Source organism: Peromyscus eremicus, chromosome 6 (assembly GCF_949786415.1).
Source record: "Peromyscus eremicus chromosome 6, PerEre_H2_v1, whole genome shotgun sequence".
Classification (NCBI taxonomy): Eukaryota; Metazoa; Chordata; class Mammalia; order Rodentia; family Cricetidae; genus Peromyscus; species Peromyscus eremicus.
The window spans coordinates 94,940,789-94,957,693 of NC_081421.1; the positions used below are offsets into that span (position 1 = coordinate 94,940,789).

Below are 16,905 nucleotides of genomic sequence, written 5' to 3' on the forward strand. Positions count from 1 at the left end.
CTCCTTATGCTTCTAATCCTATTAAAGATTTCCACTCCCTGGTGACTAAGCATCAAATATATGAGCCTGGGGTGGTCATTCTTATTCAAACCATCACACCTACTGTTTTAGAAACTTCCTCAAATCCAATAATATATATACACACACAATTAAATAAAAAGCCAATTGTTATGTCTGAATTAACTTTCTCTGTGTAGCAGCTGGGCTATAGGTGATGATCCTCCTGCCTCACCCTCTCTAGAGCTGGGAGTTCAGGCATGTGTCACCAAGGCTGACTACATGTAATCTTTCTTTGTAAGTGACAGCACTTCATCCCTACACAGAGGCTCAGTCACAGAGATAAGACTTGAGCCAATCCAAACCCAGAGTTACCATGTTGACTTAAATATGTATTTGATATTTAAAACAGTGATAGTTGGGGCTGGAGAGATGTCTCAGTTGTTACAAGTATTGTTGCTCTTACGAGGGACCTAGACTTGGTTCCCAGCACACACATGGTGGCTCACAACCATCTGTAACTCCAGATCCAGATCATCCAAAACTCTCTTCTAATTTCCATATGTACCAGACATGCACATGGTACAGGAAAAACATTCATACACATAAAAATAAACTAAATAAATCTTAAAGATCTATTATTTCAAAAGAAATATCTGATAAAATTTATAAACCATACTGTCTTAGGGTTTCTATTGCTGTAGAGACACCATGGCCATGGCAACTCTTATAAAGGAAAACATTTAATTGGGGTGGCTTACAATTCAGAGGTTTACCATGGTAGGACATGGCAGCATGCAGGCAGACATGGTGCTGGAGAAGGAGCTGAGAGTTCTACATCTTGATTTGTAGGCAACAGGAAGTGAACTGAAGTAGATGTAGCTTGAGCATAGGGGAGACCTCAAAGCTCTCCCACACAGTGACACGCTTCCTCCAACAGGGCCACACTTATTCAAACAAGGCCACACCTCCTAATAGTGCTACTCTCTATGAGCTTATGGGGGCCCATTACATTCAAACAACCACACATACCTAGTTATGTGTTTTTATTTGATCATGGCTGGAGCAGGATAATGGTCTTAAGGTACTTAGAAGTACTTCTAAAGTTTTCCACAGAAGGCACTACTAGGCGGGATTAATCTGTTAAATTTTATACTCTAAGAAGTCAGTGTTTTCATCATAAGGGGAAATGACAGCTAGTCAATTGTAATTCATCTATTTTGACCAAGAAATAGCGAGTTGGAGAAATGAAGGAGACCTAGCTTCCCCAACTGAATGTATGAGACTCTACTAAGACATGTTGCAGTATAACAGAGGTAGCAGTGAAAATCAGACATCAGCTGTATTTGCTTGTTTGTGGTACTGAGGACTACATCCCTGGCCTTGAACAGGCTAGGAAGTGTTCTTCCACTGAGCTACACCCTCTCCTTTCTTTAGTGTCCTTTTTCTTTCTTTTATATGTCTGGGTGGTGGTTTTAGCCATGTAGGTGCTGGGAATCAAATTTGGGTCCTCTGCAACAGCAACAAGTGCATTGAAGCACTGAGCCATCTCTCCAGCCCCTCAGGCCCTGCAATCTGGGACGCCTTAATTTTAATCACAATTGGAAGTTAGTAAGAAAAGATTCACAAGGACTCCCAGCTCCTTAGCTTCCTGTGATGTGTCACGGTGGTGGTGGTGGTGGGGGGGGGGGGGGGGGACACGACGACAACACCACTGCTTGGGTGACAGCCATTGCGTAGATCCAAACAGTGACAGTGACACACAACAGAAAAACACAGTTTCAAACTCCATCAAAGGTGAAAAAGCGTGATGAAAATTTTAAATGAAAAACACAAGAGCAAAGACCACGACTGCAAACTTTCTGCAGTGTTGATGGTCCTATACTGTTTTGTAGGTTATGCCTTGCTGACTTCAGAATGTAAGACAGGCCACATGTTGTTGAAAACCTGGGTCAGAATGATCACAAGCACACAACCACAAAACAAGTGTCCTTGCCTTTTGTTTCGTTTTGTTCTGTTGATCGAGTTTAGTGCATGTGAAGCGGCAGCGCTGGGCTCCCCTTTCCAGCTGATTTCCAAAGCTGGCCTTTGTGTTCATGTTAGAAACTTCTCTCTCCCTTGACATAGGAAACACGTGAGTAGAGATGTGGGGTCAAACTACATGGGTTATTTTGAGCTCAGATCAAAGTTAAATATTTGATCCACAGTATCAGTCATTTTTCTGACCCCATAGAGAAGGTACCTTTTTTGTTTCAGAATATATTAACTATTTTGTGTGTCGTTTGCTTAAGAAACTCTGTGATACTAACAATACCTTTTGTCTCGTAGATTTCCAGGACTCCCACCTGTCAATAACGTGGCGCCCTCTTATGCATCAGGCCAGCCCCCGCCACAGTCATCTTACCCAGGTCCTGGGTCCACTTCCTCTGTCACCCAGCTGGGCAGTCAGTTCAGCTCCATGCAGATCAACAGCTATGGTAAATGTGCATGGCCACTGTTCATTCAGGGCCCCCATCCAGTGTTCTTTGTGGTGCGGGGGATGAACCCAGAACCCCAAACATGCTAGGCTACCCCTGAACTATGCTCCCGCCCTCATCGTTTCTTCTTTTTTTAAGATAGACCTAACTCTGGCATGACATATTAACATGCTACCTGGTGCATTTTTATATAAACCATTAATACTATGGCTGGTTTTCCCCTGAGCATGTTGCTACTATTTCAAGAAAACTGAAGAATCCTCAGAACATTCACTGCTAGAACAATAAAAAACAAAAATGCTGACTTTACAAATAAGCATTAAACAGTGTAATTAATTAAGGAGCCGTGAGGGTAGTTTTAAAATTGTATTGTTTAATATGGGTCCTCTAAATTGAAAATAAAATGCGTATTGTTTTACAGTGAGTTTTAATTCCAGGTTTAGGTCATTGGAAGAATCAAATCTCAGATGCCACAAACCAGAAAACAGGAGAGATCAGGAATGTCCTCTCTAGTAGCAGCACGGCTACGTGTTATACTTTAAGGTCGAGACCCCTGTGAGGGTCAAATGACCCTTTCACGAGAGTCACCTAAGATCATTTGCGTGTCAGATGTTTACATTACATTTCATAACACTAGTAAAATTACACTTTTGAAGTAGCAACAAAAGAAACTTTCTGGTTGAGAGTCATCACAATACGAGGAACTGTGTTAAGGGGTCTCAGTAACAGAAAGGTTGAGACCCCCTGCTCTGTGCTTATCTTCCTACTGCTGTGATGAAACACCAGGACCAAGAGCAACATCGGGAGGAAAGGGTTTATTTCAGCTTAGACCTCGAAGCAACTGTCCACCGCTGAAGGAAGTCAGGCCAGGAGCTCAGGGCAGGAACCTGGAGGCAGGAGCTGATGCAGAGGACCCTGGTTCTAGCATTTAGAGACGATGCTGAGGCCGCCTGCTGCAGCGGTGCTCTGTTTTCACAAACAGCCTCTCTTGGGCTCTCTTCAGAGACTGACCCTGTCACATGGTGCCAAGCCTCAACCTCTCTCCACGAGCCCCTTCAGTCCTGGGGCTTCTACTTCAGCAGAGGTCGTACCCTGACCAGTGGCCTCCCCTGGCCTCTCATTGTGCCGAGCTGCTCTCCATGACTCCTTCATGCCTTCACAAACACTACCACTTGGGAAACTCTTCCGTATTGTCAAGTCTGGCTGCCAGCACAGGGTACAGCCTTGGTTTCTTCTAGACCACAATCTCTGGGTGCTGATGGCCTGTTTCTTCTTAATCACAGCCGATTCTCTGGCCCCAGCTGACCAGCATCCATTGTCTCAGCAAAGCAAATGTTTTACCCCAGTGGTTCTGGTTTCTTGTTAAATACAGCTGGTTCTTCAGCTCCAGCTAACACCATGGATTCTTCTTTGTTCGTTTGTTTGTTTTGAGACAGGGTTTCTCCATGTAGTCCTGGCTGTCCTGGAATTCACTCTGTAGACGAGGCTGACATCAAACTCAGAGATCTGTCTGCCTCTGCCTCCTGAATGCTGGGAATAAAGGTGTGTGCCACCACTGCCCAACCAACACCATGGGTACTTTTTTTTCCCTTTGAGACAGGGTTTCTCTGTGTAGCCCTGGCTGTCCTGAAACTCACTCTGTAGACCAGGCTGATCTTGAACTCACAGAGATCTGCCTGCCTCTGCCTCCCGAGTGCCGGGAGTAAAGGCGTGCACCACCTCCACCCAGCATACCACAGATTCTTAACATGAAAATATCACACAAATGGCCCTGGTAGAATCTCTGCTTTCCTCTGAAACTTCACCAGTCAGGCCTCCATCTGGACTGCTCACACCATTACCTCTTAAGTTACCAAAGAACAGTCCACTGATCTCTGAGCACTCAAAGATTTTCAACCCCAAGTTCAAATGCTATGACAGTCCTCTAAAGAACACATGGTCAGGTTTGTCACAGCCATACCCTACGCCTTGGTACCAGCTTATGCCTTAGTTAGAGTTTCTATTGTAATAAAACACCATGACCAAAAGCAACTTGGGGAGGAAAGAAAGAGGGTTTTCTTTGTTTTGTTTTGTTCTGGTCTTACAGCTTGTAGTCAGTTATCCAGGGAAGTCAGAGAAAGAACTCAAGGCAGAACCTAGACATAGGAACTGATGCAGAGGCCATGGAGGAGTGCTGTTTTTACTGGCTTGCTCCTCGTGGTTTGCTCAGCCTCATTTCTTACAGAATCCAGGACCACCTACCTACCGCCCACAGTGAGGGGGGCCCTTCCACATCAATCGAGAAAATGCACCATAGGCCAGTCTGCTGGACAAATTTTCTCCGTTGAGAATCTCCTTTCTAAGAGAACTCTAGCCATGCCAAGCTGACATTTAACTAGCCAGCACACTCCCTTAGAAGGATTGATAAAAGTCGCCCGGAATGCTTCTCATCTTTTTACCAGTTTTCAAATGGACGACTTAGGAAGCAACTACGTTTCACATAAACCTAGACCAGGAAACGATATGTGTTTCCAGTGGGGATGGAGAGCCTGTCAGTGGCCCCAACTTCTGGTTATTTCTGCCTGCTTCTGAACTCAGTCGGTCAAGTCAAACGCAGAATGCAAATAATTTATTGGAGGTGTAAGCTATCTGAATGATGCTTGCTCTGTACAGGTTTTTCTTTTATATTATTTTCAAGGTTCTGTAGGAGATACAGATGTTTTAAGTTAGTTCAAGGGTCATGAGAAGTTAATGAACTGGAGTTAAAATTTGTGCTTTTAAGAAGTCTGTCACTGGGGACTGGAGAGATGGCTCAGGAGTTAGGGGTGCTTGCTGCACTTGCAGTGGACCCAGGTTCAGTTCCCAGCACACACATGGCTACTCATAACTGCCTGTAATTCTAGCTTTTTCTGGCTTCCATGTGTGCATGCACACACACAGATACAAAACCTTTTTTAAAAAGAAATTCCTTACCCAAACTAGAGATGTTGCTTTTATAATCTTCTAATTTTTTTATCTGTAAAAAATACCCCCAAGTAATGCTTTTATTACTTTCTGAGGGAAGATTTTAATTTGTGGCCATAATATATACATAAATATATAATTCATAAGTGTATGGGAAACAAGTGTCTCTATCATGCTCTCTGTAGGCCTCAGAGCTGAGAAATGTAGCACTGAGGCGTGGTTTTCTCTCTTCCACAGGTGTGGGCATGACTCCCCAGAGCCAGGGTCCTCCTGGCCCTCAGTCAGCAGGCTCCTTCCAGGGGCCTCCACAACCTCCACAGCCATCTATTTTGCAGCCAGGATCTCAGGTTCTACCACCGCCCCCCACCACCCTGAATGGCCCTGGTGCCTCTCCTATGGCTCCACCAACCCACAGGCAGGATGGACTTCCTGGACCTAATCCTCTGAATGCCCAGTACCACCAGCCCCCACCTCCAGCAGGCCAGAGCCTGGGTGCTGGCTACCCTGCACAACCAGGTAAGGTGGGCAGGGTGAGATCAAGGCGTGGGTCCCCTAGGGGTGTCCAGAGCTGGAAATCAGGTTGGATTCTAGGTCGACTGTGAAGGGACAGTAGCCTCTGGCTAGTGTCAGGAGAGCAGGTTAAAGAGGAAGTGTGGGAACTCACTTTTAATTTCCTGCTGTATTCAGCAAGATGGACTTGGTGGCATGCTTGAGTCCGCAGTGTGATGTGGTCAGTGAGTCTTACACCTGGGTTTAGAGATTATCATTTTCTTCTTTTCTTTTTTTCCAAGCCGCCAACTATGGACCACAGATGGGAGGTGCACAGCTGTCTTACCCAGGAGGTTTCCCTGGAGGTCCTGCCCAGATGGCTGGACCACAACCACAGGTCCAGAGGAAGCTGGATCCCGACTCCATCCCCAGCCCTGTAAGTGGTCCTCTCTCTCTCTCTCTCCCACACAGAAGCTCTTCCATTTGCTAGCACTGAAGCCCTCCAGGGCCCGTGGAAGGCCTGGGACACTGGCCACACGAGGAGGCTTCTGTTCTCACCTGGACTTGTGGCGGAGGCATACTCAGGTTCACAGCATGCTGAGGGCTTGGAGGGAGGACGCTGCCTTCTGATCAGGGAAAGTGTCGCCTTTCAAAGGGGGCAAATACAGAGAGGGGTGAAGCATTTGGCTATTTTTATAATTCTATTAACTTGAAGATTTGTGATAAAGTATCCAGTGTTTATAACAAACTTCGTGATACTTTAAGAATTCAACTTCAGCAGCTCTCAGTACTTTAGTGGTTAGGACTTAACTTTTCTTCTGGCTTGAATATGAAAGATCCTCATAAATGCTTTCCTCCCAGTCAGCTGCTGTCTTGGAAGGTTCTAAAGGTTTAGGGGATAGGACCTACCTAGAGGAAGTCAGTCTTTGGGGCTCTCTTGTTCCTGGCCTGTGGTGGTCTGAAAGAAAAGTTCTCCTGTAGGATTCTGTGTTTGACTACCTGGGCTCTAGCTGGTGGCACGGTCTGAGGAGGCTTAGAAGGTGTGGCCTTGCCGGAGGAAGTGGGTCCCAGAGGGAGGGCTTTGTGAGCCTAAGTCCTTTCCCTAAGTTTGGTCTCTCTGCTCCAGGCTCCTGGTTCAAGATGTGAGCTTTCAGCTTCCTGATCCTGCCACCATGCTGGCCACCTTCTGCCCCAATTTTCCTGGTGTTTTGGAATCTAACCCTCTGGAACCATAAACTAGAAAAAACCCAAGTTCTGTCAGTTGCCTTGGCCGTGATAGCCACGGAAAAGGAATCAATGCATGGCCCTTTTCTGCCGTGCCCTCTGCTCGTGAGGTGTGCAAACACAAACACACGAACACCACATACATGCTACGTGCTCCTCCACCATGAGGTTCTGCCCAACCCCGTGGGGCCCAGCGGCCATGGACTGAGTCCTCTGAAACAGCTTATGCCAGTGACAAAATATCTTTAACTAAAACAAATTTATTTGATTGTTTGGGTTAAAAGACGTGTTTCTATGGAGCTTATTTTGAATGTCTGCGCGATTTCAGATAGCCTCCCCCAATCTCACCAGGTCTAGTCCTGTTCCGATCACGGGCACCTTTAATATCTTGCGGATGAACTTCCCGGTTTCCTGGCTTCCCAGTTTTCCATCTTCCCTGAGTTGTCTAGGTCTTACCACAGTCATCAGCGAATACTGTCGACTTTCAGGTGTACAGTTGGAAGCGTTGTTTCTATCCACAGCTTCCTGCCTTTGCAGCTCATTCCCTTCGAAACTGCGCCCACCATTCTCTCCATGAGGACCTCCACACCCAGCACTGTTCTTCAACTTACATGCCTCCAGCTCTTAACCTCGTGTCTCCATTTGCAGGGGAATTGTGTGTGCCTTCCTGTTTGTGCCTTTGTGTGTGTGTGTGTTGGATGCGTGTGTTTATGAATGTGCATGTCTCTATGTGCATGTGTGTGTATGTGTTGTATGCAGGTGTTTGTGTATGTTTATCTTTGTGTGTGCATGTGTTTGTGTTTGTACATGTGTGTGTTCATGTGGAGTATGTATGTGAGTTAGTGTTTTTGCAGGCCTATGTGTATGTATGTGTGAGTGTATGTGTCTGTGTGTATACATGTATTTGGGTGTGCATGAACGTGACTGTGTGTGCTTGTATATACTGTGTGCTTGTGTATAGGGGGTCATGTGTATATATGTGTATGTGTGCTTGTGTTTGTGACTTTGTGTGTATAGGAGGTCATGTGTATATATGTGTATGTGTGTATATGTATTTAAATGTGGGTGTGTATATGTTTGTGTGTGTGTTTATGTATATATGTATGAGTGTCTATGTGTATATGTGTGTAGTATGTGCATATATGTATATGTATATATATGATATGTTTGTAGCCTTGTGTGTGTGTGTATGTATGTTTGTATGTGTGTGGCTGTGGGTTTTTGTTACTGCCTGACACCCTTGTCCCAGTGTTAGAGTTCCCCAAGGCTTAGCCTTTGGAACGACCTTTTCTTCATGGACATTTGGTCTCTAGGTCAACATTATTCAGAGTACACCCCCAAGAACATGCAGCTGACCTCAGCTGAGAGCGTTAGGAATTCTTGTTTTAGGCCCTCCGTTCAGACTGTCGGTCACTCCTGATCAGCTCCCCTCTGCACATGACCTGGCCTCTTGCCCTGCACCCCTGCTTTAGTTATGCCCACTCTTCAAACACGCCTTGTGTGCCTCCACCTGACTGCTGACATCTCCGCTGCCTGTGTATGCCCCTCTCCTCGTCATATGCGAGGTCCAACTCATGCTCTTTTTTTTTTCCATGTCTTTACTGCCCATCCATGTCACTGCTTGTCCACGACATCTAACTGCCTGGCAGAGGGCACATCATTTGTACAGTTATTTATCGGCCAGCGTTCTTCCAGACTGGAGCATCTGCTCCATGGGGCAAGGGTCTAGTTTGTTCACTGCTCTCTCTAGCGTCTAAACAGAGCCTGCCGCTCAGTACGCTGAGTGAAGGGGTGAATGAACATTACTGAGAGGCAGCAGCAGATGCCACGATTCATCATGAACCTCGAAAGTGTGTATGTGCAAATCAGCCTCATGTTGCTTATCTTGAAGGAATGACATAGTGATGCCAGATGGAGCCTATTTGTTTTTCTCTGACCCAAACGACGTGTTTTTCTAATGAAATAAACTCTTTATTTTGGAAGGAAAGATTCCATACTCCGTACACTGTGTGTGTGAGGTACTTAACCCAGCCCCTTGCCTGGTGGTTTTAGCCACATTACGAAGGGATGGAAGCATCGTTGCCAAAGCTCTTCCTCACCCTCTTCTGCCTCCGGAGGAGGGCTGTTCAGAGCTTATGCCCTTCCTCGTCTCCTTCCACCACCCACAAGTCCAACAGTTCCGCCCTGAGCATCCCTGCTTGAGTGGCCAGGCATCTTCCCTCGACCCTCCTCCTTGTGCATCTCTCTCAAGAGCAGCGCTTCCTTTGTATGCTTTCCTGATGATGTCGTACGATTCCGCAACATTTGTGGAGGTGATTCCGGTGGCACATCTGAAGGGGAAAGAGATCTGTGTCTTCTGGGCGAGCTCTGACATTGTCCCATGTCACTGTGCAAGCTCTCGGCTCATGGTGCAGGTCCCCACCAGTCACTGTTGGGGTTCTGTTTACTGTTTCATTTCTGATGCTGTTTCTCAGGAATGTGCATTTGGGGTAAATCAAAAGCTATTTTTAATAATGGTTAGAACTGCTTGGTATGTCTTCCTCTTTTCTGTGTCTTGTTCTGACAAGAAGTGGATTTAACTAATAATGACGAATTATGACATTGTTTCTTTGGGGATAGGGCTTTGAGAATTGTAAATGGATAATCTGAAGTAAGATTTTCTGGAAATTTGGTCTACTGATTGGCGACTGTGTAGGTTCAGTATATTAGGCACATGATGATAGTGTTCACCTTAGACTTTGTTGGTTGGAATGATTATGCTAAATGTTAACATTTAATAACGGAAAAGCGACTCTTCTTTTGAGTAACCTGATTAGCTTTGTGGTTGAATGCAGAATATAATCACAGTGCTTGGATGTTTCCGTGCACTTCTCCATGGTAGCATCTTGTCTGTGTCTTGCTGTGGTGGTGATGTTTGGAACACATCCTGTATCTTTGTGTTTGTAACTACTCAATCTCTGAGGAAGCCAGAACGCAGCCAGATACAGGTTTAAATTCAGGCAAGGTTGGTTGCCAACATTCTTGGAAGCCGTGACACCAGCACCATCTGTACTGGGTGAGACCAGAGCCGAAGAGAACGCTTCAGAGATGGTTCGAACTCAGCGTTATTACTAACGGTGGAAACCGTGTATCTTTTCATTTTTATTCCAGCCTGCCCGCTTCCCGTCACTGTCTTCTTATGCGTGTCTTTGGTTTTGTCTTCTGCTTGCTGTTTTCTTTACCCCCACTTTTCTAGAGACAGTAAGGGACCGGAGTGGAAGAGGAGGAAATGGAGGAGACAGTCCCTAGACTTACTTCTTGTTCCCTAACTTCATTCTACTCAGTTTTGCTCACAACTTTTAACCCAAGACAGTTATCACAAAAAGGAAAAGAATTAAAACTCTTGTAGCTTTCATCAGCAAATATTATTAGGAAAATATGTTTCTGAGTTAGATGGCAACATTTGGAGACCTTTGCTCCTGATGATTTCTAAACAATAGACACCCCCACCCCAAGGTACCTTATACTCTTTGTAGGGAAAGCTTAAAAGGCAAACTGAGGAAGAAGATGGACTCTGAGTAGAAGGTAGGCAGCTTTAGCTCAGATACTGTACATCGTCTCTTCTGTATTTAATGATTTTAGAGTTTTCTTTTGATGACAAAAGTATTTTCATTAAAAAAAGGTTTCTTTTTTTCTAAAGTATTTTTCAAATGATCATCTATGGTTATAATAAATAAGATAAATATGATAAATTAAAATAAGGGTCTCTGAAAGGTCAGAGTCTGAGCTAAGAGTATTACAGAATAGTTTAAAGATTTGATAAATATTGGTATAGAATTGTGAAAGTAAACGAAGATGAAAACTGAAGGCGTGGTGGATTGATTTGTCTGAGAAGAAATGAAAGGACTTTTAAAAGATGCCCCTCTCTTTTCCCTGTTTCTCCTTCCCCTTCTCTCTTTACCTCTAACCCTCCCCCCCCTTTCTCTTTCTCTGGAGAGGGAGGAGAGGGGCATGGAGGAACAGGAGCAAGCCACTGTCCTCTTAACTGAGTGTCACGTAACTTAGTTTAATTCACTCTTGACATCTTGTTTGTCAGATTCAAGTGATCGAGAATGACAGGGCCACCAGAGGCGGACAAGTCTACACCACCAACACCAGAGGCCAGGTGCCTCCCCTGGTCACCACGGACTGCGTGATTCAAGACCAAGGTATTGATTTTCAGTGGCTTTTTTTAAATTTTATTTTGGTTTTACAATTTCTCACTGGTTTAAAAACAAATACCCTGACTCCATTCATCAATACTATTATTGATGTACAACCTCATTATAGCTGAGAATAGACCAATTCCCTCAAGAACACAAAGGTTTCCGCCAGCAGTTACATTCTCTGATGTAGTAGTCCAGAGAACTTCAAGTGATGTAGAATACAGTGTATCTGTTGAAGAAAATTTCCAATTTTGATTTATAGTTTAAGGTAATCCATCCCCTACATGGGCTGGATTTGTGCACCATGCTGGGCCTTGTGAGCAGAACAGTGGGGCTAAGCTCTGTCAGTCAGCTCACCTGCTGTCTGTCACCTGAGGAGACTGTTTCATCAGGTCTCTTAACACTCTGGTTCTGGGTTCCCCACCCTTACACCAGGATAAGGGGAAAATGAGCCCCGTGCCTGCTCTCATTTTAATCTGCCTCTCAAGCCCCACCCAGATTATTTTCCTGTTGTCCCTGGCAAGTCAAAATGTGACCCAACGGACTCAGAGCTGCGGTTCCGTGGTAGAGCTGTGCCTGGCGTACCTGAGGCCCTGGGTTTGATCCTCAGCACCAAAATCAAAACAAGAGTGGCTTGGTGAAGTCAGAATATACCATTTTGATGGCCATGTACTCTACATACTCTACCCTGGAAGTATGACGTCACCCAGAGTCATTGAGCCGTCCAGGACCCAGTCACCTCCTCATATTATCACATTAATATTAAACTGAGTCATTTCATTTACTGTTCTAGACTGGTTTCCTTTGCTCCTCATGACTTACACAGTCACCAGAAGTGTGTAGTGAGTTCATGTTTGCACAGTGTGATGACGTGCTGTGCGATAGTCTTTTCTCCTCTTGTGGGTATACGGGTGCGACAGTTTCACTCCAGACTCTTAGTTCTGCATGAGCATTTTTCTTTACATGCATTGGTTTTATTTAATACTCTAAGTATTGAGGTATTGGAGCTCTTTTCAGACCTCTTCAGGGTCTCCGTCTGGATTGCTGAGCCAAGTGGTCACACTGGTCTGGCAGCAGCATCAGGTACAGGTGGCCATACACCCTTTTCTTGATGAGCCTTCCTCATTTTAGAGCTGGGGCCATGGATTCTCCGTTTTCAATCCTTCCTCAGTCTTTTTTAAGTGTGTTTTTTTTCACTCTCTCTCTTTCTTTGTGTGCAGGTGCATGGGTGTACATGCATATGTATGTGTATGTTTATATGCATGTGTATGTGTATGTGTATATATGTCGCAGGGCCCCGGGCTTAGTTAGTCCTTGTTCACCTTTCCTTTGGCCATGGTTATCGCTATAGTGATTTAGCCTACTTCTATGTACCATCTCTGTTCAGAGCTCCTAAAGGTACACAGCCAGTCTGGACTCCAACTCCCTTCTAACCATGTACTCAGACTTGTTCCGTGACTGACTGCCTAATACATTTCCCAAAATGGACAATGTTCTAACCCAATTCTGATCTCTTCCCACACACCCCTTAAAAACGGGTTCCTTCCCTATTCTTTGCAGCCTTTCAGTTTTCAGTGATGGCAGTTTTAAATTCTTCGTGTTCCTCAGACTCTCACATCTGTTTATCACACACATCATTCCTGCAAACATTTATGCCACTGTATCGACACGTGCCCAGACTCTTTCTATCACTCTGTCGCTATGAGGCTGGTCTGAACCACAGCTGCTGCTCACGTGGCCCCTGCCGCAGCCTCCTCCTGAGCCTCCCTGGCTCTGCCCCTCCTATTACGGCCATTCTCCACACCACAGCCATCGAGACCAAGTCAGGTCATGACGCTCCTCTACCCAACCCCAGCCATGATGCTCCATTTCATTTGTAAAACCTTGAGGGCTTACTGAGCTTCGAGAGTCTACAGGATCTGACCCTGTACCTCCTCTGAGCTCAGCCTCAGCTGCTGGGCCCCAAGAAGACTCCAGTCTAAACAGCTCTTGTCTTCCTCTGCTAGGCTTCCTGTGTAAGTCCACCTGAGTGAATTCCTTGTCTCCGTTGAGTCTTTGCTCAAATGTTATCTTTCTATTGAGGCTGACCCTGCAAGTATTTAAAATTTCGATCAGCCTCTTAACTCTCTGGGACTCCTTAAGCAAAGAGGCATCTTTCCCCCAGCATTTATCACATTCTAATGTCCTAGATAGTGGACTCATGCTTTTTGTTTCCATTATCCATGACCCATTCAAAAACATAGATAGTCTACAGAAAAACTTAGGACAGTGCCTAAAATGAAGTGGACCGTCAATAAACATCATTTGATCATATTCTCTGGTCCTACTAGATTATAATTCTAAATCATATTTTAGATCATATGATAGTTAAGGACTGTAATACTAGTTCCCCAGGAGGATGGGGCAAGAGGATTTAAAGTTCAAGGCCTGTCTGGTCTACAGTAAATTCAAGGCCAACCTGGGCAGTTTAGTAATACTGTGTCAAAATAAAACTGAAAAGGATAAGGGTGTATGTAACTCATCAGTAGAACGCTTTTCTAGCTTGTGAGGCCCTAGGTTCTATCCCTAGGACCAGTGAAAAAATTATAAACCTAGGACAGTGCCTAAAATGTAGTGGACAGTCAATAAATGTTTTATTTTTATTAACCCTTTGAGAACTTCATATATGCATACAATGTCTTTTGATCACATTCACCCCCTTCTCTTCTCAGATCCATCCTCTCCTCTGCAACCCTCCCAAATTCCTGTCCTTAAAGAAAAAAGCAAATGACCTGGTCCAACTTGTGCTGCCATACTGGGTATAGGGTCATCCACTAGAGTGTGATAGACCTACCAGGGGCCATACCCTTAAAGAAAACTGACTCTTCCTTCCCAACAAGCTGTTAAGGGTAGGGGCTTGAGAATCCCTTTGTTCTCCATGCTAGAATGTTGAGTGGGTTGATCTTGTGCAGGTCATATGCAGACAGCCAGCACTGCTGTGAGTCCATGAATGTCATAGTCATCAATGCATGAGTCCAGGTTCACTTAGATCCTCCCAACCAAATTTGACTCTTACAATACTTCTGCTCCCTCTTCTGCAATATCCCCGAGCCTTGGGCTGGGGCACAGGTGTGATATAGTTGTGCTATTTGTGGTGAGCAATCAATCACTTATTCTCTGTGCTTTGAACAGTTGTGAGCATTCTCTCTCCCCACCGGTGGTACCTTCCTAGTTCCCCATGTTCTATAAGGTACCCCAAGTTAAGCAAACAATCTGAAGATTCAACACTAGGACCCATATGTGATGAGAACATGTGATGTTTTTTCCTGGATCTGGGTTACCTGACTCAGTATGTTTCCCAGTTACATCCATTTATCTGCAAATTTCATGATTTAATTTTTTATGGCTGAATGAAATTGTGCTGTGTACAGGTATCACATTTTCACTGTCCATTCATCAGTTGATGGACATTTAAGCTGTTTCTGTGTTCTGGCTGTTGTGAATAGAGCAGCTATGAACGTAGATCACGCATCTCTGCAGTAGGGTAGAGTCATCTGGGTTATACACCCAGGAGTGGGATAGCGGGGTCAAGGAATGGCCACACTGAGTTCCATAGTAGCTGTGCCAACGTGAACTCCCACCAACAGTGCCAGAGGGTTCGCCATTCCCTGTATCCTCAGAATTTGTGGTTGTGTGTTTTCTTGATCTTAGCCATTCCGACTGAATTAAGATGAAGCCTCAAAGTAGTTTTAATTTGCGTTTTCCTGATGGCTGAGGATGGTGAATACTTGTAAAAATACTCCTCAGCCATTTGTATTTCTTCTTCTGAGTAATCTCTGTTCAGTTCCTTAGCCCACTTTTTAATTTGGTGGGTTGTTTTCTTGGTGTTTAGTTTTTTGAGTTCTTGTCTGTTATAGATGCTAATCCTCTGTCAGACGTGTAGCTGGCAAAGTTTTTTCCCCATCTGTAGGCTGCTTCCTCTTCAGCTGACTAACAGTTTCCTTTGCTGCACAGAACTTTTTAATTCCATGAAGGTGTACTTGTTGGTCACTGGTCCTATTTCCTGAGTGACTGGCTTTCTATTCAGAAAGTCCTCACCTGAGCCTAAGTCCTGATGTGTCCTCCCTGTTCTTCCTCACCTGAGCCTAGGTCCTGATGTGTCCTACCTGCTCTTCCTCACCTGAGTCTAAGTCCTGATGTGTCCTTCCTGCTCTTCCTCACCTGAGCCTAAGTCCTGAAGTATACTCCCTGTTCTTGCTTACCTGAGCCTAAGTCCTGAAGTATACTCATTCTTTATTCCGGATGTTCTAGAGTTTTGGGCCCACTGTGGAGATCTTTGATCCATTAGAAACTGATTTGTATTCAGGTGAAAAAGTAAGATCCTTCTACATGTAGATTTTCAGTTTGCCAGCACAATTGTTAATGATCATATGTTTCTGTTCAGTTCCTAGCACCCATGTTAGGCAGCTCACGCAGCCTGTAACTCTGGCTCCTGGAGATCTAGTGCCCTCTTCTGGCCTCCGTAGACACCTGCACACAAGTGCTTACCTAACCTCTTACCCCTCCCCAATCAGACAGACACTATCATAAATAAAACTAAAAATAAATCTTAATAAAAAGAATGATGGTGACCCTAAACTGTATTCTTTCATGCCTTCATGTCTCAAGTCTGTACTTGGACTACATTAAAATGCAGCTGATGGAAACTGATAATAGTAATAAAACACTTATTTCATATCTCTCTAGTAAAATTCAGCTTGTCTTATGTAGATTACAGAATTTTACAATACTATACTTTTTCAGAAACAAAGAAAAATTTATAGATAAGAATGGATTGTTTAGATGTACTCTTGTTTAAGTATCTGAGGCCAGATATTTATTCTAACCCCGTTTTGTCTGCTGTGACTTGGAATGATTCAGGCCACTCGAGCCCCCGGTACATTCGCTGCACCACGTACTGCTTCCCGTGCACGTCAGACATGGCTAAGCAAGCTCAGATCCCACTAGCTGCTGTCATCAAACCCTTTGCTGACATTCCATCAAACGAGGTAAGAATGATTAAAAAAAAAAAAAATGATTCAGTAATTTACCTACTCCAAAATTTGTCTTGTCGGTTTTTTACTCTACATTGTTCCATACTCCAGGAAACTGGAATAAACGTATACAATTTAAAAACAGCTGGTCATTCAATGCCTCTGTAAGTCAGAATCTCATAAGCAATATTATTAAATGCCCTGGGTACTAATCAGAATCGTCTGAGTCATGTTTTGACCTACTGTGATAGTGCACACAAAAAGTGTTGCCTAGGAGAATGTCGCGTAGTGACAAACCACGTGACTAGCATGGAGGCCTTATGCTCATTTCAGGGCCTGCCATTGAGGTGTTTTGTTGGGAGACGTTCTTGACCTTAATACATGTGCTTTAATAATTACTGGGCCCAAGTGTTCACAAACTAAATATTAGAAACATGAGGTAGATAAATCTATGTGTATTTGTTTATAGGGATATGCCTAATATATAGTTCAGTAGTAAAAACAAATAGACAAGTGATTCACATTTAAAATGTGTGATTAGAGGTGGCTGTTACTCTTGATCAAGTATTAGGCTGCTGA

The 16,905-nt window shown here is 44.4% G+C and overlaps 1 protein-coding gene across 4 annotated transcripts in view; it reads left to right on the plus strand.

The window, feature by feature from the left end:
* Window positions 1-16,905, plus strand: part of Sec24d (SEC24 homolog D, COPII coat complex component) — a 98,349-nt gene that overhangs the window by 16,599 nt on the left and 64,845 nt on the right. For all 4 annotated transcript variants that reach the window (XM_059266198.1, XM_059266197.1, XM_059266195.1 and 1 more), the window contains exons 4-8: window positions 2,326-2,474; window positions 5,655-5,933; window positions 6,209-6,342; window positions 11,206-11,317; window positions 16,214-16,341. In XM_059266198.1, the coding sequence (XP_059122181.1) occupies window positions 2,326-2,474; window positions 5,655-5,933; window positions 6,209-6,342; window positions 11,206-11,317; window positions 16,214-16,341 (802 nt within the window). The remainder of the gene's footprint in view (window positions 1-2,325; window positions 2,475-5,654; window positions 5,934-6,208; window positions 6,343-11,205; window positions 11,318-16,213; window positions 16,342-16,905) is intronic.